General features: G+C 40.5%; 1 protein-coding gene across 3 annotated transcripts in view; it reads left to right on the plus strand.

Annotated features, from left to right (window-relative positions):
- The window catches only part of adam19b (ADAM metallopeptidase domain 19b), a 107,575-nt gene that overhangs the window by 6,872 nt on the left and 74,532 nt on the right, over window positions 1-26,171 (plus strand). For all 3 annotated transcript variants that reach the window (XM_061901873.1, XM_061901872.1, XM_061901871.1), the window contains 3 exons: window positions 9,920-10,168; window positions 20,956-21,029; window positions 21,116-21,186. In XM_061901873.1, coding sequence (XP_061757857.1) covers window positions 10,075-10,168; window positions 20,956-21,029; window positions 21,116-21,186 — 239 coding nt within the window. In that variant the 5' untranslated portion in view covers window positions 9,920-10,074. The remainder of the gene's footprint in view (window positions 1-9,919; window positions 10,169-20,955; window positions 21,030-21,115; window positions 21,187-26,171) is intronic.

Below are 26,171 nucleotides of genomic sequence, written 5' to 3' on the forward strand. Positions count from 1 at the left end.
TCTTCCGAGGATGTTGTAGTCGTAATGATTTGTACAGTCCTTTGAGACATTTGTGATTTGGGGCTATATAAATAAACATTGATTGATTGATTGATTGATTGATAAAAGCTGTCATGTAAAAACAGCAACACTCGAGACTAATATGACTTAAAGAGAATATGATGAATACTTTTATATATTTAGGGAAAGTAAATGTAAATTGTCGATTTATGATTATGATTTATGTTAGGCCGGCAGAGAAGACCCGCCGCTGCCTGTGATCATGCTCTCACATACATTTTAAACCCCACAGAGGTATTTTAAACAGTCCAGGATGCTTCATACCCTCTGTTTTCTTTTTTCGGTCAGGGCGGATAAGATTATGCGTTGTATTGACACACCTCACTGAAGTACCTTAGATACTAAAGCGTTTGGCAGGAGCGTGCGTTGCCTTGTCTCGCTGCCAGGATGCCATTTACAGAAGTGAATGGATTGGTCGGCCTGCACTTCCACCAGTGCTAAGAATACCTCACACACCCCGAGTTCACTCTATCCCCTCCGACATGTGTTACGGGGCATATTTATCACTGCACGTCCGGATGAATGGCGAAGCGACTGTATTTCATTACCGTCGTAAGCTCGCTTACTACAACTGCTGTATTTCGGGGTCTGGTGACCTCTTTCAAAGCTACTGTACATGCTTCAGTGTAATCAAGACTTGAACCTTTATCTCCACCAGCACGAGTTGTACATGCGATTTCCAATGACACAGGTGTGCTTGAAAAACACATCTGATTGAAGTAAGCGCCAAGCAGCTGTGTATTCAGGACAATTCACTTGGGCCACAGCCAAGGTCAACACAGTCATCGACCGCTTTGTGGCCTCCCTGAACACATGTTGTTTAGCAGAACATGTGGAGGCAAGTGGTTCAGTTATTTAAAGACAGCATGTGTTTACATTCGAGTATGCTAGTTGAAACTTGTTAAGGTATTGTGTTTCCTCATATAATGGCTGGGGGAGTTCATTTGGTCAAATGCAGAGAGTACTAGGCCTCTGTTAGGGCAGAGGTGTCAAATCAAGGCCTGGGGGTCTTTGATTGATTGATTGATACTTTTATTAGTAGATTGCACAGTTCAGTACATATTCCGTACAATTGACCACTAAATGGTAACACCCGAATAAGTTTTTCAACTTGTTTAAGTCGGGGTCCACGTTAATCAATTCATGGTACAAATATATACTATCAACATAATACAGTCATCACACAAGTTAATCATCATAGTATGTACATTGAATTATTTACATTATTTACAATCCGGGGGGTGAGATGAGGAGCTTTGTTTGATATCAGAACTTCAGTCATCAACAATTGCATCAACAGAGAAATGTGGACATTGAAACAGTGTAGGTCTTATTTAGTAGGATATGTACAGCCAGCAGAGAACATAGTGAGTTCACATAGCATAAGAACAAGTATATACATTAGAAGTACATTTGAGTTGTTTATAATCCGGGGAGATGGGATGGGAATGGAGGAGGGTATTAGTAAAGTGTTGAAGTTGCCTGGAGGTGTTGTTTTAGAGCGGTTTTGAAGGAGGATAGAGATGCACTTACTTTTATACCTGTTGGGAGTGCATTCCACAATGATGTGGCATAGAAAGAGAATGAGTTAAGACCTTTGTTAGATCGGAATCTGGGTTTAACGTGGTTTGTGGAGCTCCCCCTGGTGTTGTGGTTATGGCGGTCATTTACGTTAAGGAAGTAATTTGACATGTACTTCGGTATACAGGAGGTGTAGCGGATTTTATAGACTAGGCTCAGTGCAAGTGGTTTTACTCTGTCCTCTACCCTGAGCCAGCCCACTTTGGAGAAGTGGGTTGGATTGAGGTGTGATCTGGGGTGGAGGTCTAAAAGTAACCGGACTAGCTTATTATGGGATGTTTGAAGTTTAGATTTGAGGGTTCTGGAGGTGCTGGGGTACCAGGAGGTGCAAGCGTAATCGAAGAAGGGTTGAATGAGAGTTCCCGCTAGAATCCTCAAGGTGCTTTTGTTGACCAGAGAGGAGATTCTGTAGAGGAATCTCGTTCTTTGGTTGACCTTTTTGATCACCTTGTTTGCCATTTCATCACAGGAAAGATTAGCCTCTAGAATGGAACCTAGGTAGGTGATCTCATCTTTCCTGGTGATAACAATGTCACCCACTTTCATAGTGAAGTCACTGACCTTCTTAAGTTTGATATGGGACCCAAATAGGATGGATTCCGTTTTACCTAAGTGTATGGATAGCTTGTTGTCAGCGAGCCAGGTGCAAATATTGAGGAGTTCAGCACTGAGGATTTGTTCCACCTGTGACTTGTCCTTGCCGGATACCAGCAGGGCCGAGTCATCCGCAAACAGGAACAATTCACAGTGGCATGCTGATGGCATGTCATTTACGTATATTAGGAACAGTAAAGGTCCTAGTATACTGCCTTGGGGGACTCCACAGCTTACTGAGAGGGGAGGGGACATGGTGCCGTTCACCTCTACCACCTGTTTCCTCCCCTCCAAGTAAGATTGCATCCAGCTCGATGAGGTTTCGTCGAATCCGATTGCTATGGAAACGCCACATCATTTGGTGTCTACCGCAAAATGCCTTGAAATAATCATCTTTTCTTACTAAATGTATTGTGGTCGCCATTTTTGGTAGTTCTGCGTATATTAAGTGAAATTAATTATTTGTTGCTTAATGAATACTAAGGCCTACTGCGCTACGGTGTTGGTCATTGTGGTGGTGTTTAATGAATACTTGGGCTTACTGTGCTACTGCACTTTGGTGTTGGTCATTATGGTTTTGGTAGCCATTGTTACAGTGGGGCAAAAAAGTATTTAGTCAGCCAACGATTGTGCAATTTCTCCCACCTAAAATGATGACAGAGGTCTGTAATTTTCATCATAGGTACACTTCAACTGTGAGAGACAGAATGTGGAAAAACAAATGCAGGAATTCACATTGTAGGAATTTTAAAGAATTTATTTGTAAATTATGGTGGAAAATAAGTATTTGGTCAACCATTCAAAGCTCTCGCTGATGGAAGGAGGTTTTGGCTCAAAATCTCACGATACATGGCCCCATTCATTCTTTCCTTAACACGGATCAATCGTCCTGTCCCCTTAGCAGAAAAACATCCCCAAAGCAGGATGTTTCCACCCCCATGCTTCACAGTAGGTGTGGTGTTCTTGGGATGCAACTCAGTATTCTTCTTCCTCCAAACACGACCAGTTGAGTTTATGCCAAAAAGTTATATTTTGGTTTAATCTGACCACATGACTTTCTCCCAATCCTCTGCTGTATCATCCATGTATCTATTTTGGTATAAACTCAACTCGTCGGGTTTGGAGGAAGAAGATTACTGAGTTGCATCCCAAGAACACCATACCTACTGTGAAGCATGGGGGTGGAAACATCATGCTTTGGGGCTGTTTTTCTGCTAAGGGCACAATGACATAACACAATTTTATGATCATATATATTTGAAAATCTTGTGTATTTTCTTTCTGTCAATTCCAGTATGACACTTACAGTGTGTATTTGTATACATACCATATTCATTATCATGTGACAAATTTTACTCCATTTTTGCATGCATTAAATTTTGATTATGGCATGGTGTCTATTAGAGTGGAGGCAATTATTTGAGGAAATACGCAGCATTCTCGATGTAATCAGCACTAAATTATCTAGACGCATCTAGTGGCATATACTCTTATCTACTGAACCAGGGTTTACATCTAACAATTAAAGCGTGGCAATTATAGCATTATTTAAGGAAACATTTTTTTCTTTGCAAGCGGTGCTGAAATAGTCTTTGGTTTTTAAGTCATTGTTTGTCTTTTTGTGTACGGCACATGTCTGCAAGCGGTGTGATTGCAGTCTAATATTGTTTTCAATTTACCAACCGTCTATTTGTGTGCAACACTTTTTTTAAGTAATTTTGAGTACGCATTTGATAATTAGTTGACGTACTGTCAGGCTTGCCACTAACAATTTGTTTGTGTTTTAGTTTTTCCTCTCTGTGTGTTTAGTGTTTCCTGTCTTTAGTTCCTGTCAGCGCTCTTATTTTGTTAGTTTCCTGTCTTTCTCCCTGAACGCTGTTTCACCACAGCTGCGGCTGATTGGCACCTGGCCACACCTGGTGTCAATCAGCCCGCTCCTATTTGTACCTGCTTTGTCTTCCAGTCAGTGCTGCATTATTCTCATGTCGATGTCGCTCTTGTCGTTGCTACCTGTCGTGTTTTGTCAATGCAGCGTTGCGGTAAGCTTTATTTGATTGCGGTTTTCAGCTTACTGCCTTGTGTTCCGTGCTTCCAAGTTTGTTTTCATATTTCATGTACGACTTCTGTTTCCTGCTCGAGACCTGCTAGTTTCCACGCTAGGCCTTTTTGTGTTTGCTATCTTACATGCTAAGCTCCGTTTATTTTCTAGTTCCCATCTAGCTCTTTTTGTTTGTTATCCGCCCACATGTGCGCTTTTTGTTTGTACCCTTTGTTTCTTCTTTGTCTTAGTGTTTTAAATTAAATCATGTTTTCCTGTTCAATGCCTGCCTCTGTCACTGCATCTTGGGGTTCGTCACAAACTAACTTTGACAAGTACGGCGTTAATTTGAGAAGAGACCACTGACATAATACAATAAGCTCGGCGGTATAGCTCGGTTGGTAGAGTGGCCGTGCCAGCAACTTGAGGGTTGCAGGTTCGATCCCCGCTCCCGCCATCCGAGTCCCTGCCGTTGTGTCCTTGGGCAAGACACTTTACCCACCTGCTCCCAGTGCCACCCACACTGGTTTAAATGTAACTTAGATATTGGGTTTCACTATGTAAAGCGCTTTGAGCCACTAGAGAAAAGCGCTATATAAAAATATAATTCACAAGAAGTGCTAAAGTTTACTCTTAATTGTTTAAATAACTATCAGTCTTTATTTACTGAACTGCAGTACGCATGTGACAATTAAGGTGTGGCGTCTATTAGAGTTGAGGTCACTATTTGAGGAAATACAATACAGTATTCTCTACAAGTGATGCTAAAGTTGTCAAATATTTGTTTTAAGTTTACTCTCTGTCTGTTTGTGTGCGGCACATTTTGTATTTACTGAACAGAGCGGTAGAAAATGGATGGATGGAACAACAAAAGTACACATCTGACAATTGAAGTCTGGCGTTCATTGGAGTGGAGGTTAGTGTTTGAGGGAATATGGTATTCATGCGGTAAGTACTGTACTATCATCTTTTTGTATTAAATATGTGTGCGGCACATACTGTTTTTACTGAAATAGAATACGCTCCTCACACTGATGCAATGACAAAGTTAATTCTATCTGACGATTTAAGTCTGGCGTCTAGTGGTGTGGAGGTCATTATTTGAGGAAATACGGTATTCTCTACACGCGGTGTTAAAGTTGTCTCTCTTTTTTTGAAAGTTAGTGTGCGTCTATTTGTGTGCAGGACACATTTAATGAACTGGACTACACCTTTACGATGGGTATTTAAAGTCTGGTGGACTATTTTAGGATATGCAGTATTCACAGTTAGGTTGTTAAAATTGCTGTTTGGAGAGCTATTACGTTTTTGCGAGGAAATTTGGTCTTTGTAAAGCAGACTTGGGCAAATAAAGGCCCGGGGGCTGCATGCGGGCCGGGAAGGTTTTCAAACTGCCCCGCTTGACATTCCCAACTATTTTTCAAGGATCTTTAAGATCGAAACTATAGCTGCCATTGTGATATGCAGTGATGTTTTCCAAATACCTCAGGTCTTGAACTATGCAAAGTATTTCAATGGTTGGAATCTGCGTTTTTGCATGATATACTAGTTACTATGGTCATCTAATTAGTTACTAATCTAAGTCACAGCAGCTCAGACGAGGCACCAAGCAGTGTGAGTGGAGTGCGTTTCCACAGAGTGTCAGGGAGAGATGCGAAAGATTTTTACAACAAAGTTCTAAAGCTTAGTGATACATCAGATTTTTTCAGTTTCAGTTTTTTCACTTTTACCTTTGGCGTTCATATTTCGCTGTGTTTGTTACATTTTTGTTGCCTTTCGCTTGATTGTAAAATATGTCGATCAATATGGGGTGTAATGTTCATATGTTGCCAATATTCAGTGTTTTATTGTTCATAGTCCATAGTTAATATTGTAAATCCCACATTATTTATTTTTATGTACATTCTGGGTGTCTGTCAGTAAAAAAAAAAAAAAATCCATTCTGTTTTTTAAGGCGGTTTGTCATAACGTTTTTAGCATTCCAAACATTATTGTGAGGTTTTGTATTAGTGTTCCTACAAATAGATATACCGGCCAAAAGACACATTATTTTCTCTGAATTTGGCCCCCCCAAGGAAAAATAATTGTCCAGGCCTGTTGTAAAGCCTCTGGTTCAGGGGTGTCAAACAAACAGCCCGAGGGCTGCATCAGGCCCTCGAACAGGTTTTATTCGGCCCACATGATAAGTTTGCTAAGTATAAAAAATAACCTGAAATTTTTGAATGAAAGAAACAGCTGTTAGAAATGTGTCCACTGGATGTTGCAAAAGCAATTATTTGTATCTTTGTAGATTATGCTACATATTGATTGGCAACACTAAATTGGCCTTAGTGTATAAATGTGAGTGTGAATATTTGTCTACCTGTGTTGGCCCTGCGATGAGGTGGAGACTTGTCCAGGGTGTACCCCGCCTACCGCCCAAATGCTGCTGAGATAGGCTCCAGCACCCCCACGATCCCTAAAAGGGACAAGCGGTAGAAAATGGATGAATGGATGTACAAAATAAACCACATTATGTTAGTAGGTGGTATAGCTCGGTTGGTAGAATGGTTGTGCCAGAAACTTAAGGGTTCCAGGTTTGATCCCCGCTTCTGCCATCCTAGTCACTGCCGTGGTGTCCTCGGGCAAGACACTTTACCCACCTGCTCCCAGTGCCACCCACACTGGTTTAAAAATGCAACTTAGATAGTGGGTTTCAAAATATAAAGCACTTTGAGGCACTGGAGAAAAGCGCTATATAAATATAATTCACGATTTACTACATCAGTCAAGGAAAATGAGCAAACTACATAAACATCCATCCATCCATTTTCTACGGCTTATTCCCTTTGGGGTCGCGGGGTGGCTGGTGCCTATCTCAGCTACAATCGGGTGGAAGGTGTCGTACACCCTGGACAAGTCTCCACCTCATCGCAGACTACATAAATAACATACTGTAATTTGATTTGGATAAAAAATGTTTTATCTTGATAGATTGAAAATGGCCCTGCGATGAGGGAGCGAATTGTCCAGGGTGTACCCTGCCTTCCGCAGATTGGCTCCAGCACCCCCCGCGAATCCAAAAGGGACAAGCGGTAGGAAATGGATGGATGAGTTATCTCGATAGATTAAAAATGGCCCTGCGATGAGGTGGCGTCTTGTCCAGGGTGTACGCCGCCTTCCGCTAGAATGCAGCTGAGATAGGCTCCAGCACCCCCCGCGACTCCAAAAGGGACAAGCGGTAGAAAATGGATGGATGTTTTATCTTGATAGATTGAAAATGGCCCTGCGATGAGGTGGCGTCTTGTCCAGGGTATACAACGCCTTCAACCCGAATGCAGCTGAGATAGGCTGCAGCATCTCCCACGACCCCAAAAGGGACAAGTGGTAGAAAATGAATGGATGGATAGATGGATTGAAATTGAACACCATTGAGTTGACTGATGAATATTATCATATAATTTATTTAGAAAATATAAATAACAACAAAGATAGAATACTACTAACCGCAACATGTAAGTATAAAAAACAAAAACATAATGATTTCTACATTTTCAGAATGTCCATCCATTTCCTACCGCTTATTCCCTTTGGGGTCGCGGGGGGCGCTGGTGCCTATCTCAGCTACAATCGGGCGGAAGGCGTGTACACCCTGGACAAGTCGCTACCTCATCGCAGACAACATGAATAACATACTGTAATTTCATTTGGATAAAAAATGTTGTATCTTGATAGATTGAAAATGGCCTTGCGATGAAGGGGGGACTTGTCCAGGGTGTACCCCGCCTTCCGCCCGAATGAGCTGAGATAGGCTCCAGCACCCCCCGCGACTCCAAAAGGGACAAGCGGTAGAAAATGGATGGATGTTTTATCTTGATGGATTGAAAATGGCCCTGCGATGAGGTGGCGTCTTGTCCAGGGTATACAACGCCTTCAACCCGAATGCAGCTGAGATAGGCTGCAGCATCTCCCGCAACCCCTAAAGGGACAAGTGGTAGAAAATGAATGAATCTTTTATCTTGATGGATTGAAAATGGCCTTGTGATGAAGGGGGGAATTGTCCAGGGTGTACCCCGCCTTCCGCCAGAATGCAGCTGAGATAGGCTCCAGTACCCCCCGCGACTCCAAAAGGGACTTGGGTAGAAAATGGTTGGATGTTTTATCTTGATAAATTGAAAATGGCCCTGCGATGAGGTGGCGTCTTGTCCAGGGTGTACGCCGCCTTCCGCCCAAATGCAGCTGAGATAGGCTCCAGCACCCCCCGTGACTCCAAAAGGGACAAGCGGTAGAAAATGGATGGATGTTTTATCTTGATAGATTGAAAAAGGCCCTGTGATGAGGTGGCGTCTTGTCCAGAGTGTACCCCGCCTTCCGCCCGAATGCAGCTGAGATAGGCTGCAGCATCCCCCGCATCCCCAAAAGGGACAAGTGGTATGAAATGAAAGGATGGATGGATGGACTGAAATTGAACACCATTGAGTTGACTGATGAACATTATCATATAATTTATTTAGAAAATATAAACAACGACAAATAAAGATAAAATACTACTAACCGGAATGAGAATCAGCACCTCCAAGTCCGAGTCCATGGTTCTCGCCCGGAAAAGGGTGGAGTGCCATCTCCGGGTTGGGGAGGAGACCCTGCCCCAAGTGGAGGAGTTCAAGTACCTAGGAGTCTTGTTCACGAGTGGGGGAAGAGTGGATCGTGAGATCGACAGGCGGATCGGTGCGGCGTCTTCAGTAATGTGGACGTTGTACCGATCCGTTGTGGTGAAGAAGGAGCTGAGCCGGAAGGCAAAGCTCTCAATTTACCAGCCGATCTACGTTTCCATCCTCACCTATGGTCATGAGCTTTGGGTCAAGACCGAAAGGATAAGATCACGGGTACAAGCGGCCGAAATGAGTTTCCTCCACCGTGTGGCGGGGCTCTCCCTTAGAGATAGGGTGAGAAGCTCTGCCATCCCGGAGGAACTTAAAGTAAAGCCGCTGCTCCTTCACATCGAGAGGAGCCAGATGAAGTGGTTCGGGCATCTGGTCAGGATGCCACCCGAACGCCTCCCTAGGGAGGTGTTTAGGGCACGTCCAGCCGGTAGGAGGCCACGGGGAAGACCCAGGACACGTTGGGAAGACTATGTCTCCCGGCTGGCCTGGGAACGCCTCGGGATCCCCCGGGAAGAGCTAGACGAAGTGGCTGGGGAGAGGGAAGTCTGGGTTTCCCTGCTTAGGCTGTTGCCCCCGCGACCCGACTTCGGATAAGCGGAAGATGATGGATGGATGGATACTACTAACCGCAAAATGTAAGTATAAAAAAACAACAGCATTATGATTTCTACATTTTCAGAACGTGCTTGTTCTATTTTTAAACAAAGAAAACAATCTGAACTTTATTTTCAAGTTATCGTGCCATGATCTTCCCAGTTGGGCCCACTTGGGAGTGGATTTAAAAGGAGTTAGACACCCCTGCTCGGGTTGATGCTACTGGCCCTCAAATTGGTGTACTATCCCTTTAAGAGCCATTTAAAAAAAAACAAAAAAAACAGCACACCTATTTGAACAGTGAAGGATACGATCTATTTCACTATGTGTTGATTGTCTGCCAATAGCGAAGGTATAAATGTGTTAAATTCGTCCAATCACAGTCTTGTCTTGTGTCCTCTACGCGAAGGGGAGGGCTCCGTCATTCATCCCTCAGAGGAGCGGCGCCTCTCTGCCATGTCAGACGGACGCGGACGGTGCCTGGAAGCGATGTGAGGGATCCACGGGAGTGAGCACTTTCATGTCTCTCCCGCTCAACCCCACTGCGAGCTTCTCCTGTTTAGGATGCGTCCTCCTCTCCTCCGCGGCGCGGTGACCTCGGTCTGCCTGTCCGTCCTAGCGCTCCTCCGCTGGGCTCAGCCTGCTGCCGTGCACCGCGGTGAGTACCACTTGTTTCCCGGTGCGTCTTTCTAGGCGGGCCGGCCACCATTCATTGCATTGAACGGAGACACCAATCACCGGAAGCGGCAACGTTAATACCTTAATACAGTGGTTCTCAACCTTTTTTCAGTGATGTACCCCCAGTGAACATTTTTTTAATTCAAGTACCCCTCTAATCACAGCAAAGCTTTTTTGTTTGAAAAAAATGGATAAAGAAGTAAAATACAGCACTATGTCATCAGTTTCTGATTTACTATATTGTGTAACAGTGCAAAATATTGCTCTTTTGTAGTGGTCTTTCTTGAACTGTTTGGAAAAAAAGATATACAAATAACTAAAAACTTGTTGAAAAATAAACAAGTGATTCAATTATAAATAAAGATTTCTACACATAGAAGTAATCATCAACTTAAAGTGCCCTCTTTGGGGATTGTAATAGAGATCCATCTGGATTCATGAACTTAATTCTAAACATTTTTTCACAAAAAAATAAATCTTTAACATCAATATTTATGGAACATGTCCACAACAAATCTAGCTGTCAACACTGGATATTGCATTGTTGCATTTCTTTTCGCAGTTTATGAACGTCCATTCACATTTTAAAGTTTAAAGTTTAAAGGGAAGGGAATTGTAATTTAAGAGGAGAACTACTTTTTAAGATCCAATATTGTAGAACAACGCAGAAACGAATGAGTATAACAATAGCAGGGGTTAAAATATGGAACTGTTTAAAGGATGAAATAAAACACAGCACCAACATAAACCAGTTTAAAAAGCTTTTTAAATCATTTATCATTAGTAAATATAAGAAAGAAGAGCAAACATTGTTTTAGAAAGACAATAATATATATGTATATAGATACTAGATACAATTTATGATCTCATAATTATACATATAGGTTATATTAAAATGTATATATTACCACTTTATATGGAATTTAAATGAGTCGTGTATATATGTGATATGTGTATATATATATATATATATATATATATATATATATATATATGTATATATATAAGTGTACAAATGTATATGTTTGATTTAAATGTTAAACTGTGTATATGAGACGTGTGCTACATATATGTTGCTTATATATTGTTTAAAAAAAAGTAATATAAGTGAAGCATGTTTTAGATTTTATATATTTTGAACCTTGTTCTTGTTGTGATGGGGTAGGTTTATATAAGCGTTGGTTCAACCTACACCCTTTCGGCTCAATCATTGCTCAAATGAGTGTTTTTTTTTTTGTTTTTTTCTCTTTTCTTGTTGTTGTTCTTTGTTTTATGTGAAGATTGCCGAAATAAAATACATTGATTGATTGAAAGTTAAAGTTAAAGTACCAATGATTGTCACAAACACACACTAGGTGTGGTGAAATTTGTCCTCTGCATTTGACCCATCCCCTTGATCACCCCCTGGGAAGTGAGGGGAGCAGTGGGCAGCAGCGGTGCCGCGCCCAGGAATCATTTATGGTGATTTGACCCCCAATTTCAACCCCTTGATGCTGAGTGCCAAACAGGGAGGTAATGGGTCCCATTTTTTTTTATAGTCTTTGGTATGACTCGGCTGGGGTTTGAACTCACAACCTACCGATCTCAGGGCGGACACTCTAACCCAGGAAGTGTCAAACGTACGGTTTTATCCAGCCCGCGGGGAGGAGTTTGCTAAGTATAAAACTGATCCAAAATATTTGAATGAAAGAAACTGTTGTTTTAAATGTGTCCATTAGATGTCGCAATAGCAATTATTTGTATCTTTGTAGATGATGCCACATAAGTTGAAAAAAAACAAAACATGTCAGGGCAGTGGTTCTCAACCTTTTTTCAGTGATGTACCCCCAGTGAACATTTTTTTAATTCAAGTACCCCTCTAATCACAGCAAAGCTTTTTTTTGTTTGAAAAAAATGGATAAAGAAGTAAAATACAGCACTATGTCATCAGTTTCTGATTTACTATATTGTGTAACAGTGCAAAATATTGCTTTTTTGTAGTGGTCTTTCTTGAACTGTTTGGAAAAAAAGATATAAAAATAACTAAAAACTTGTTGAAAAATAAACAATTAATTCAATTATAAATAAAGATTTCTACACATCAACTTAAAGTGTCCTCTTTGGGGATTTTAATAGAGATCCATCTGGATTCATCAACTTAATTCTAAACATTTTTTCACAAAAAAATAAATCTTTAACATCAATATTTATGGAACATGTCCACAACAAATCTAGCTGTCAACACTGGATATTGCATTGCTGCATTTCTTTTCACAGTTTATGAACGTACATTCATATTTTAAAGTTAAAGTTAAAGTACCAATGATTGTCACAAACACACACTAGGTGTGGTGAAATTTGTCCTCTGCATTTGACCCATCCCCTTGATCACCTCCTGGGAAGTGAGGGGAGCAGTGGGCAGCAGCGGTGCCGCGCCCAGGAATCATTTATGGTGATTTAACCCCCAATTTCAACCCCTTGATGCTGAGTGCCAAGCAGGGAGGTAATGGGTCCCATTTTTTTTTTATAGTCTTTGGTATGACTCGGCTGGGGTTTGAACTCACAACCTACCGATCTCAGGGCGGACACTCTAACCCAGGAAGTGTCAAACGTACGGTTTTATCCAGCCCGCGGGGAGGAGTTTGCTAAGTATAAAAATGATCCAAAATATTTGAATGAAAGAAACTGTTGTTTTCAATGTGTCCATTAGATGTCGCAATAGCAATTATTTGTATCTTTGTAGATGATGCCACATAAGTTGAAAAAAAACAAAACATGTCAGGGCAGTGGTTGTCAACCTTTTTTCAGTGATGTACCCCCCCGTGAACATTTTTTTAATTCAAGTACCCCCTAATCAGAGCAAAGCATTTTTGGTTGAAAAAAGAGATAAAGAAGTAAAATACAGCACTATGTCATCAGTTTCTGATTTATTAAATTGTATAACAGTGCAAAATATTGCTCATTTGTAGTGGTCTTTCTTGAGATATTTGGAAAAAAAGATATAGAAATAACTAAAAGCTTGTTATGAATAAATATTTCTACACATAGAAGTAATCATCAACTTAAAAGTGCCCTCTTTGGGGATTGTAATAGAGATCCATCTGGATTCATGAACTTAATTCCAAACATTTCTTCACAAAAAAATAAATCTTTAACATCAATATTTATGGAACATGTCCACAAAAAATCTAGCTGTCAACCCTGAATATTGCATTGTTGCATTTCTTTTCATAGTTTATGAACTTACATTCAGATTTTGTTGAAATATTATTCAATAAATATATTTATGAAGGATTTGCGAATTTTTGCTATTTTTAGAATATTTAAAAAAAATCTCACGTACTCCTTGGCATACCTTAAAGTACCCCCAGGGCTACGCATACCCCCATTTGAGAACCACTGTGTTAGGGCACCAGTCAAAGAAATTGAGCAAACTACATAAATAACCTACTGCAATCCAAAATTTGATATAATTGTTTTATCTTGATGGATTAAAAATTAACACCAATGAGTTGACTGATGAACATTACCACATCATTTATTCAGAAAGTAAAAATAACAACAAATAAAGAAAGAATACTATTAACAGCAACATGTAAGTGTAAAAAAACAAAACATTATGATTTGTACACTTTCAGAATATGCTTGTTCTATTTTCAAACAAAGAAAACAGCCTGAAGTTGTCTTCATTCTGAAGTTATTGTGCCTTGATTTTACGAGACTGACTCATTTGGGAGTAGATTTTTCTCCATGTGGCCCCCGATCTAAAATGAGTTTGACACCTCTGCTCCAACCACTAGGCCACTGAGTAGTATTTTGTTGAAGTATTATTCAATAAATATATTTATAAAGGATTTTTGAATTGTTGCTATTTTTAGAATATTTAAAAAAAATCTCATGTACCCCTTGGCATACCTTCAAGTACACCGGGTGTGAATGAATGATGGGTTCCCACTTCTCTGTGAGCGCTTTGAGTAGCTAACAATAGAAAAGCGCGATATAAATCTAATCCATTATTATTATTACCCCCAGGGGTACGCGTACCCCCATTTGAGAACCACTGCCTTAATAGACCGATGTGTGCATTAAAAAGGAAGGTTATTGAGAAAAGTTGCAGAATGGAAAAGATCAGCTCCTATAAAAGTCTATATCCATATTATAACATATAAGTGTGCCTAAATATTAGCTATGCACTTAGTCCTGCACTGTAGTGCATAGAGTAAGGCAGTGTTTTTCAACTTTTTTGAGCCAAGGCACATTTGTTTCATTGAAAAAATCCGGAGGCACGCCACCAGCTTTAAAAACCTTTATCAATGTTTTATATACACACGGCAAGTGTATATCATGTAGTAACAGACTCGTTCATAACAATATGTAATATGTACAATATTTACAGTATATTGTCATTTCATGCATCACCGGAATTTCTTTCCTAGCCACATTTATTTCCGTGGTGAGGATTCACAACCTTATCTTTTTGAAGCTGAAAATACAGAGGATGAACTGCTTATAGAAGCGAGCACGACAGAGGGTGAAACACTGGAGCAGACGGAGGCTGCTTACCCAAAGTCAACTTAAATCAACTTGAAAAAACTTCACCGGCCAGCTGGACCACACTAACAACTGCATAAGTCACTTTAATATTGATTATACGCGGGTTTGTCTCTGTGCGATATAGAAAATGACTACATCGTGATATTCGAGTATAAGTTCTCACGCAGTTGCTTTTAGCTGCGGGCATTACACTACAGGCTCTCCTCGCTCTTTCTTGTCTCTCCTAAGCACAGACAGCAAGCGCACCTTCTTACATACGTCACGTTGTACGTCACATACGTCCACGCGGAGCAGAGAGGGAGCGGCATGGGTAGCGTTAGCCGTGATGCTCGCGCAGCCGTGCGAGTGGTTATACAAGACAGAGAAGGTGCGAATCTGGTAACAAATGAAGGAAGAATCAATTCCCAATAAAAACAGCAGGGGGTCCATCGTCTGGCGGTGGTTCGGCTTCAAGTGGGAATATGTCGAACAGACAACCGTAATAAGTCAAGCATGGGGTACAAGCGTTGCTATAAAAAACTAGCATTACTGCTAATATGTAGCATAATTTGAAAAGTCACCTGCTAGAGAATGAAGAGTGCTTACTCCGCATGTCAACCTCTCCATTCGGTGCCACATGCCCACACCATCAAAATGCCAAGGAAAACATTTCCAGATCAACACCGTATGAAAAGAATTTTGATTTTTTTAGTTGTGATTTCCCTCTCTGCATGAAAGTTTAAAAGTAGCATATAGTAATGCAGTATGAAGAAGAATGTTTTAATGTAAACACATAGAATCATCATACTGCTGTGATTATATGTATCAAGTGTTAATTCAAGGCTAGGGCAAAATATCGAGATATAAATCGTGTATCGCGATATTAAAAAAAGGCTATATCGCCTAGCCCTATCATACGCTGTCGACCTAGCTGTGTACAAACAAAACATGAAATGTGGCCTAATACTTTACAGATACTGTAATAAGATTTTTCATGTCCTATCGCATTGTGTCGTGAATTATAATCTCAAAAGACATTGAGATGCTGACGCAAAAGCTAGCACATCTCTTGCCGTAGCTATCTTACGGCTAAGGCCTTAGCATGCCGTCCCAAGACGATGTGTTTCTACACTAGAAAAATAATTCCTCAGTTTTTGCTCTTACAATAACAATGTCGCTACAGCTTGGTTATTATACAGACTTTGGAACATAAATGAAGGTGTTCTTGGTGGGTTTTTTTTACATGCATTTTAAAGTGATTTAGCAACATGATGGATTCCTCCCGTTATCTGCATTGCCAGTGATCAAGAACGAGACGATTTTTACAAATCACCATCCATCCATCCATCCATTATCTTCCGCTTATCCGAGGTCGGGTCGCGGGGGCAGCAGCCTAAGCAGGGAAGCCCAGACTTCCCTCTCCCCAGCCACTTCGTCTAGCTCTTCCCAGGGGATCCCGAGGCGTTCCCAGGCCAGCCGGGAGACATAGTCTTCCCAACGTGTCCTGGGTCTTCCCCGTGGCCTCCTACCGGTTGGACATGCCCTAAACACCTCCCTAGGGAGGCGTTCAGGTGGCATCCTGACCAGATGCCTGAGCCACCTCATCTGGCTCCTCTCGATGTGGAGGAGCAGCGGCTTTACGTTGAGCTCCTCCCGGATGGCAGAGCTTCTCACCCTATCTCTAAGGGAGAGCCCCGCCACACGGCGGAGGAAACTCATTTCGGCCGCTTGTACCCGTGATCTTATCCTTTCGGTCATGACCCAAAGCTCATGACCATAGGTGAGGATGGGAACGTAGATCGACCAGTAAATTGAGAGCTTTGCCTTCCAGCTCAGCTCCTTCTTCACCACAATGGATCGATACAATGTCCGCATTACTGAAGACGCCGCACCGATCCGGTGCAAAAAAATGCAAAAAAAGCAAAAAACTTTTGGCATCTTGTCTCTCATTAGGATTGTGAACAATCTGCAAAATTCTAAAAAGAAGTGCAGTTCCCCTTCAATGGTCGCAGGAGACACAATGACATCATGTCTCCCATTTACTCCATTTTAAGCTGGCTTTTTATTTACATTTATTTACGATTTGGAATGCATTAAAAAAAAGGCATGTGTTTTCTTGTCTCTCATAAGGATTGTAAATTATAAGCTAAATTCAATTTTAAAAAGTGCAGTTCCCCTTTAACTCTCGCAATTAATCACAAAAAATATTGTTTTAACCACGTATAAAAACACATTTTCCACCCAATTCATTTTGACCACACATGACGTTCTTTTAATGTGGCTGTGGTTGGTTACCCGAAAGGCGGCGTGGACAGGTCAACGCATACAGCAGTGGAAAGATGAGTCAGGATGTTGCCCTGTGATACATTTCCCATCAAAAAAAAAACCCCAATGGGATTGTGCATAAAACAGTTAGCAAGTTTTGAACAAATAAATTATGTGCATCCAAGTAAAAAATTTCGGAAATGTTCCATTCCAACAATAAAATTGCATTTCAATCCAAATATTGGGGTTGTCTTGAAAGTTAATTCAAAATATACAAGAAGGTAATTTACTGCGATTAATCGTGTTTCATCACAATTCAAAAGTGTGATAAATCTGATCTTTTTTTTTAAAGACTCATTTGACAGCAATAATAATAATATGATTATAATCTCAGGGTCTTTTTTTTCCGGAAATTGATGAAAAGGGCTATACTATAGAACAGGGGTCCCCAACCTTTTTGAAACCAAGAGCTACTTCTTGGGTACTGATTGATGCGAAGGGCTACTAGTTTTACACTTTACTTTTTAAGTGTTTATATATATATATATATATATATATATATATATATATATATATATATAGTCATTTGTAAGTTACATGTAAGTGTGATTTAAACAAGAATAGCTAAATAAATACATCTATATACATATATATATAAAAAATGGGTATTTCTGTCTGTCATTCAGTCGTACTTTTTTTTTTCCTTTTATGGAGGTTTTTTTGTAGAGAATAAATGATGAAAAAAAAACACTTAATTGAACGGTTTAAAAGAGGAGAAAACACGAAAAAAATTTAAATTCAATGAACCAAAATATGACTTATTATATCTTTGTGTAAAATATTGGACACAGTGTGTTGTCAAGCTTATGAGATGCGATGCAAGTGTAAGCCACCGTGACACCGCTGTGACACTATTTTTCATTTTTTTATTTTTTGTGTAAATGTTTTTAATGATAATATCAATGAGGGATTTTTAATCACTGCTATTTTGAAATTGTGCCTAATATTGATAATATACATTTTTGTTTCACTACTTTTAGATTGTACCGTGTCATGTTTGTGTGTCCTCAATTGCTCTGTTTATTGCTATTCTGAATGTTGCTGGGTTGGGTTTGGTTTTGGAATTGGATTGCATTGTTATGGTATTGTTGTGTATGTTTTGTTGGAATGATTAATAAATTCATTAAAAAAACAAAAAAACAAAAGAACAAAATAAAAGGCCAGCGGCCAGCGAGCAACCCATCTGGTCCTTGCGGGCTACCTGGCGCCCGCGGGCTCTGCGTTGGTGACCCCTGCTATAGAAATATATATTCATCCCCAGATTCAGAATATCTGTGTGTCATCATCCATAAACCAGGAAGTAGTCTAATAACTAAGAAATAAAAACGGTCTTAGCAAATATGTGTGCAAACAAAAAGGTATTTTCTTGCTTCAACTATTTTACCTCCAGGTATCATTAAAGAAACCTTGACCGAGCTCGCTACACTAAATAAATGATAAATGATAAATGGGTTGTACTTGTATAGCGCTTTTCTACCTTCAAGGTACTCAAAGCGCTTTGACACTACTTCCACATTTACCCAAATACTTCACTTTTGTCTACAGTTGGCAAAAGCATGATGTGTCATTGTAGTTTGTAAATACTTTTTGAAGCTGTCAAATTATAAATGTTTGAATCTGATTGTGTGGGTTCCCTCCGGGTACTCTGGCTTCCTCCCACTTCAAAAGACTTGCACCTGGGGATAGGTTGATTGCCAACACTAAAATTGGCCCTAGTGTGTGAATGTGAGTGTGAATGTTTTCTGTCTATCTGTCTCCAGCGCCCCCCGCGACCCCGAAGGGAATAAGTGGTAGAAAATGGATGGATGGATGGATGAATCTGATTAATCACACTTTTTTGAATTTGAATTGATCTTAAATAATCACAGGTTATTACTGATTGGCATCATTTAAATTGACTTAAAAAAAGACCATAATATTTTGAAACAAATGCAATTTTATTGTCAGAATGTCATCCAGGAAATAAATAAATCCATCCATTTTGTACCTCTTATTCCCTTTTGGGGTCGCGGGGGGCGCTGGTGCCTATCTCAGCTACAATCGGGCGGAAGGCGGGGTAAACACTGGACAAGTCGCCACCTCATCGCAGGGCCAACACAGATAGACAAACAACATTCACACTCACATTCAAACACTAGGGCCAATTTAGTGTTGCCAATCAACCTATCATCCATCCATCCCTTTTCTACCGCTTATTCCCTTTGGGGTCGCGGGGGGCGCTGGTGCCTATCTCAGCTACAATCGGGCGGAAGGCAGGTTACACCCTGGACAAGTCGCCATCTCTTCGCTGGGCCAACACAGATAGACAGACAACATTCACACTCACATTCACACACTAGGACCAATTTAGTGTTGCCAATCAAGCTATCATATTTAACTTAAATGCACGTCATTTATTTGCTCAAAATATGCGAACCGTTTTATCTAAAGTCATGTCTTGGTGTATTTGGAAGTTAAATTTGCTCGCGAGTACACCAGTCAGTCTCCTCACTCATTTGCACTGATGTATGCATTGACCTGATCATGACCTTCGCCGCCTTTCAGGTAACCATACGCGGATAAAGGCCTACTGAAACCCACTACTACCGACCACGCAGTCTAATAGTTTATATATCAATGATGAAATATTAACATTGCAACACATGCCAATACGGCCTTTTTAGTTTACTAAATTACCATTTTAAATTTCCCGGGAGTTTTGTCTTCGAAACGTCGTGTAATGATGACGTATACGCAAGAAGTCACAGGGTTTCAGGAAGTATGAACACTACTTACACACTCAGCTAAAAGTTGTCTGCTTTAACGGCTTAATTACACAGTATTTTGGACATCTGTGTTGCTGAATCTTTTGCAATTTGTTCAATTAATATTGGAGAAGTCACAGTAGAAAACTGGAGTTGGGAGGCTTTAACCTTTAGCCACACAAACACATGGTGATTACTTGTTTAAAATTCCCGGGGTTGAAAATTTACTATGGATCACAGCGCGGTCAAGCAGACATGAATCCAGACCAAATGTCAACCAGCAGGTTTCGGTGAGAAAATTGTGGTTAAAAAGTCGCTTCTTACCGGATATCAGCACGTCAACACACCAGTGGACACACATCTCCGACTATCAGGTACTATTAAACTCACTAAAACACTAGCAACACAATAGAAAGATAAGGGATTTCCCAGAATTATCCTACTAAATGTGTTTAAAAACATCGGAATCCTTCCCAATGAATGGCGTTTTTTATTTATTTTTCTAGTCCTTCGCTATCAATATCCTCAAACACAAATCTTTCATCCTCGCTCAAATTAATAAGGAAATTTACGTTTTCTCGGTCCGAATAGCACTGTTTGTTGCAGGCTCCCATTAAAATCAATGTAAATGTGTGAGGAGCCATCATCATGTGACGTCATCGTCTGCGACTTCCGGTAGAGGCAGGGCATTTCTCTTAGCACCGACAGTTGCGAACTTTATCGTGGATGTTCTCTACTAAATCCTTTCAGCAAAAATATGGCAATATCGCGAAATGATCAAGTATGACACATAGAATGGACCTGCTATCCCCGTTTAAATAAGAAAATCTCATTTCAGTAGGCCTTTAATGTAGAGAGCATGTTCAATCAAAATAAATTGCATGACTAATCTGCATATGCACATAATTAATTTTTATGTGATTAATCACTTGAATTGACATATTTCTGACAGCCCTAATATTTGTATATACAATACAAAAATAGTGCCTAAAACGATCCCACACTGCTCTATATACACAACCACATTATGCATTTAATGACATGCATTACAAGAGTTAAGCTACAGTGAAATAATAACACAGTTGACTCTCAGCCTGCATGGATATTGGGCCAAAGGGCCACTATTAAATGTGATAATATAATTAGTACAACAGCACCAATCAACAGCTTCTCCATCTTTCTGCAGGAGAAAACAGTTCACTGCACAGTTATGAGCTCACCAATCCAATATGGTTGCATGCTCACGGACACAGCAGAGAGGTGAGTCCTTCTCAAATGTTAACCCTGATGTTTAAATACACAGTGCCACAGTTTTCTTACTTTGGTTTGCTGCCGTGTCCTCCCAGCATCCTGCGGAGACCCAAGTCGTCATCTCAGCCGAGGGCCAGGATCTCAAGCTGCACCTGGAGAGAAACGAGTGAGTCATGAGACTAGCATGTATGAATACGAGGGAGGGCATCAATGACTGGAGATGATTAAAGGGGAACATTATCACCAGACTTATATAAGCATCAATATATACCTTGATGTTGCAGAAAAAAGACCATATATTTTTTTAACTGATTTCCGAACTCTAAAAGGTTGAATTTGGCGATTTAAACATCTATCAATTGTTCGCTGTGGGAGCGATGACCTTTCACCCGTGACGTTACAATGAGAAGCAATCCACCATTTTCTCAAACACAATACACACACAAGTCAAATCAGCTCTGTTATTTTTCGTTTTTTTGACTGTTTTCCGTACCTTGGAGACATCATGCCCCGTCGGTTTGTTGTCGGAGGGTGTAACACCACGATCAGGGACGGATTCAAGTTGTCTTACGTGGAGTGTGCATCGATTAGCACGGCATGCTAATCGATGCTAACATGGCAGAAATGGCAAGAATGTGTGGATATCCTAACACTCAGAGCAGATGCATTTCCAACGATAAAGTCAATGAAATCACAAAGGTGAGTTTTGTTGATGTTATTGACTTACATGTGCTAATCAGACATATTTGGTCACGGCATGACTGCCAGCTAATCGATGCTAACATGCTATTTAGGCTAGCTGTATGTACATTTGTAGCTATATTTGCAACCAGCCTTTCCCTCCACCCGCATTTAATGCCAAACAAACACTTACCAATCGACGGATTTAAGTTGCTCCAGTGGTCAAAAGATGCAATCGTTTGTTAGAAGGCGATCGCCAAATAGCTTCAATAGCTAGTTGCTCAATAGTTTCAGTTTCGTCTTCAATTTTGTTTTCGCTATCTGCCTCCACACTCCAACCATCCGTTTCAATACATGCCTAATCTGTTGAATCGCTTAAACCGCTGATATCCGAGTCTGAATCTGAGCTAATTTCGCTATATCTTGCTGTGCTATCCGCCATGTTTGTTTGTATTGGCATCACTATGTGACGTCACAGGAAAATGGACGGGTGGATTTACAGATAGCGAAAATCAGGCACTTTAAAGCCTTTTTTCGGGATATTCCATGATGGGTAAAATTTTGAAAAAAACTTCGAAAAATAAAATAAGCCACCGAGAACTGATTTTTTTATTGGTTTTAACCCTTCTGAAATTGTGATAATGTTCCCCTTTAAATTAGACAATACTTGCGAGGCATCCACTACACTACACGCCTGGACTGGCTTGTTTGTTTGCCCAGAAATTGGTTGACACACGGACGAGGTCAGTGCCCCCACGGTGGCTGCAATGGGGATTACTTGATAGTTTGTTTGGACGACAGGCGGTTGTTGACACCCGATCTGTGCGCCTTGTGGCTGACAGGAAGTCCGCATCAATCTGATGGTTGTGAGTGTTTCCCATCCGGTAACTATGTTAGATTGATAGGAACGTCTCTGATAACTTTGGTGGAATGTCCGTCAGCACTCTTTAAGTTGCACAGTATGTGGTGACCAGCGCAATAGGAGGCTTTTATGAACACAGAAATAAACACATTTTACCGGACTACTGCATGTCCTCATTCACCCTCAGACCCACACACACACACACACACACACACACACTTTCACACTCATTACCTCCATTCCATGACTCCAGCATGTCTAACTGATCATCCCCTGAGGGATTTCCCCCCGTGCCCTCCCTCCCCAGCAGGTGGTCACGCTCTTTTATTTGCTCTTACAGGGGTGGAGATACTTCATCAGCCCCTCGCTTGTGTACTGCAAACAAAGACATCAAAACCATGACTCAATGCAGTCCTGCTTCGGTTCATTATTCCATCACACTCAGGAAAAGCTTCTTTTGAAATGGGTTTTGAGCAACTATTTCCTGGTACAGCACGAGTTTCGACATTTTGCTTTTCACATTTGTCAAAAACGGTATAAATGTCTACCTTTTTGAGTAATTTACAGTAGTACCTCAACTTACAGGCTTAATGGGTTCTGTGACGGAGCTCTTAAATCAAAACACTTCTATCTCAAATCGTAGTCTACCATTGAAATGAATTGAAACCAATTAATTGATGCTCGACCCCCCAAAACAGCACAATTTTACCTCGGACCATACCTTTAAAAAAAGAAAAACAACTTTTAGAAGAGAAATATTGTATGAAAAACCATACAATACATTTAGTACTAACAAAAAACTACGGTAGATTTATGGAGTAATGTAATAATAATGGACAGTGGACTTCTGCAGTATCTCTTTCCAGCCGCTCCAATGTCAAACACACCATCAGCAGCGTCTCCATTATTTTATGTTCAGATATTACACCTAATCTGTTCCAGTATGATGCAGACAAGCACCAATTGCTGCGCCAAATTGATCACACACTCTATCATGTTTTTGAAGAATTCTTTTTTTGATTTAATGAAGATCATCCACTTTTTCTCAGCACTGCCCTTCACACTCACTGTCTTCCTTACCATGGTTGGAAACACCAAGTTAAGTCGATATATTTAGCTATAAACTAATGCTAGCAGGTAAGACCAGATGTTTGGGATGATCTTACGGGGTTCTCTGTGACATTTGCTATACCATTTAAAGGTGACGATGCTTGTAACTAAAATTTTTGCATGCAACTTAAAGCATAACAATTAGCTGAGAGACAACTCTCGTCTCAAAACACTCTTAAGTTTGGGTACTCTTTAGTTGAGGTTCCATTGTACAAGCCAATATTTTGTGGATATGTTCGACTCTATGACTCTAAACGTTCTTGCGTTTCTAGGTTTTTATGTATCTTACATGGTTACAATATCTGCAACTAATGACTATTTTGATAATTGACTAAGCCATCCACTATTTCAGTGTTTTTCAAAATTTTTTGAGCCAAGGCACATTTATTGCGTTGAAAAAATCCAGAGGCACACCACCAGCAGAAACCATTAAAAAAACGAAAGTCAGTTAACAGTAAAAAGTCGTTTATGACTTTAAACCATAACTAAGCATGCATCAATATAGCTCTTGTCTCAAAGTAGGTGTACTGTCACGACCCGTCACATCACGCTGTGACTTATTTTGAGTTTTTTGCTGTTTTCCTGTGTGTAGTGTTTTAGTTCTTGTCTTGTGTTCCTATTTTGGTGGCTTTTTCTCTTTTTTTGGTATTTTTCTGTAGAAGTTTCATGTCTTCCTTTGAGAAATATTTCCCGCATCGTGTTTGTTTTAGCAATCAGGACTATTTCAGTTGTTTTTCTTTTTCTTTGTGGGGACATTGTTGATTGTCATGTAATGTTCGGATGTAGATTGTGGACGCCGTCTTTGCTCCACAGTAAGTCTTTGCTGTCATCCAGCATTCTGATTTTGTTTACTTTGTAGCCAGTTCAGTTTCAGTTTCGTTCTGCATAGCCTTCCCTAAAGGCCTACTGAAATTAGATTTTCTTTTTCAAACGGGGATAGCAGGTCCATTCTGTGTCATACTTGATCATTTCGCGATATTGCCATATTTTTGCTGAAAGGATTTAGTAGGGAACATCCACGATAAAGTTCACAACTTTCAGTGCTAAGAGAAATGCCCTGCCTCTAACGGAAGTCGCAGACGATGACGTCACATGTTTGATAGCTCCTCACATATTCACATTGTTTTTAATGGGAGCCTCCAACAAAAAGTTGCTTTTCGGACCGAGAAAACGACAATTTCCCCATTAATTGGAGCGACGATGAAAGATTCGTGTTTGAGGATATTGATAGCGACGGACTTTAAAAAAAAAATAAAAGTTAAAAAAAAAAAAAAACGCGATTGCATTGGGACGGATTCCGATGTTTTTAGACACATTTAGTAGGTTAATTCTGGGAAATCCCTTATCTTTCTATTGTGTTGCTAGTGTTTTAGTGAGTTTAATATTACCTAATAGTCGGAAGGGTGTCTCCACGGGTGTCTTGACGCGCAGTGTCTCAGGGGAGTCGACGGCAGCTATGGACAACACAAGCTCAGCTTTTCTCCGGTAAGAACTGACTTTTTAACCACAATTTACTCACCGAAACCTGCTGGTTGACATTTGGTAGGGATCCATGTTGGCTTGACCACGTTCTGATCCATGGGAAAGTTTCACTTCCAGGAATTTTAAACAAGGAACCACAGTGTGTTTGTGTGGCTAAAGGCTAAAGGGGCGGTTTAGCTCAGTTGGTAGAGTGGCCGTGCCAGGAACTTGAGGGTTTCAGGTTCGATTCCCGCTTCCGCCATCCTAGTCACTGCCGTTGTGTCCTTGGGCAAGACACTTTACCTACCTGCTCCCAGTGCCACCCACACTGGTTTGAATGTAACTTAGATATTGGGTTTCATTATGTAAAGCGCTTTGAGTCACTAGAGAAAAAGTGCTGTATAGATATAATTCACTTCACTTCACTAAAGCTTCCCAACTCCATCTTTCTACTGTGACTTCTCCAATATTAATTGAACAAATTGCAAAAGATTCAGCAACACAGATGTCCAAAATACTGTATAATTATGCAGTTAAAGCAGACGACATTTAGCTGTGTGCGTGCGCAGCGTTCACACTTCCTAAAACCCGTGACGTCTTGCGTACACGTCATCACTACACGACGTTTCGTTGACGAAACTCCCGGGAAATTTAAAATTGTAATTTAGTAAACTAAAAAGGCCGTATTGGCATGTGTTGCAATGTTAATATTTCATCATTGATGTATAAACTATCAGACTGCGTGGTGGGTAGTAGTGGGTTTCAGTAGGCCTCTAGCTTCAATGCCTTTTCTTAGGGGCACTCACCTTTTGTTTATTTTTGGTTTAAGCATCAGACACCTTTTTATCTGTACACTGCCTCCCGCTGTTTCCGACTTCTACAAAGCTGCCCCCTACTGATATGGAAGAGTATTACACAGTTACTCTGCCGAGCTCTAAACAGCAGCGACACTCAACAACAACACATAATTTGCAGACTATAATTACTGGTTTGCAAAAAATATTTTCAACCCAAATAGGTGAAATTGGATAATCCCC

Source organism: Nerophis ophidion, linkage group LG05 (genome assembly GCF_033978795.1).
Source record: "Nerophis ophidion isolate RoL-2023_Sa linkage group LG05, RoL_Noph_v1.0, whole genome shotgun sequence".
NCBI classification, from domain to species: Eukaryota; Metazoa; Chordata; class Actinopteri; order Syngnathiformes; family Syngnathidae; genus Nerophis; species Nerophis ophidion.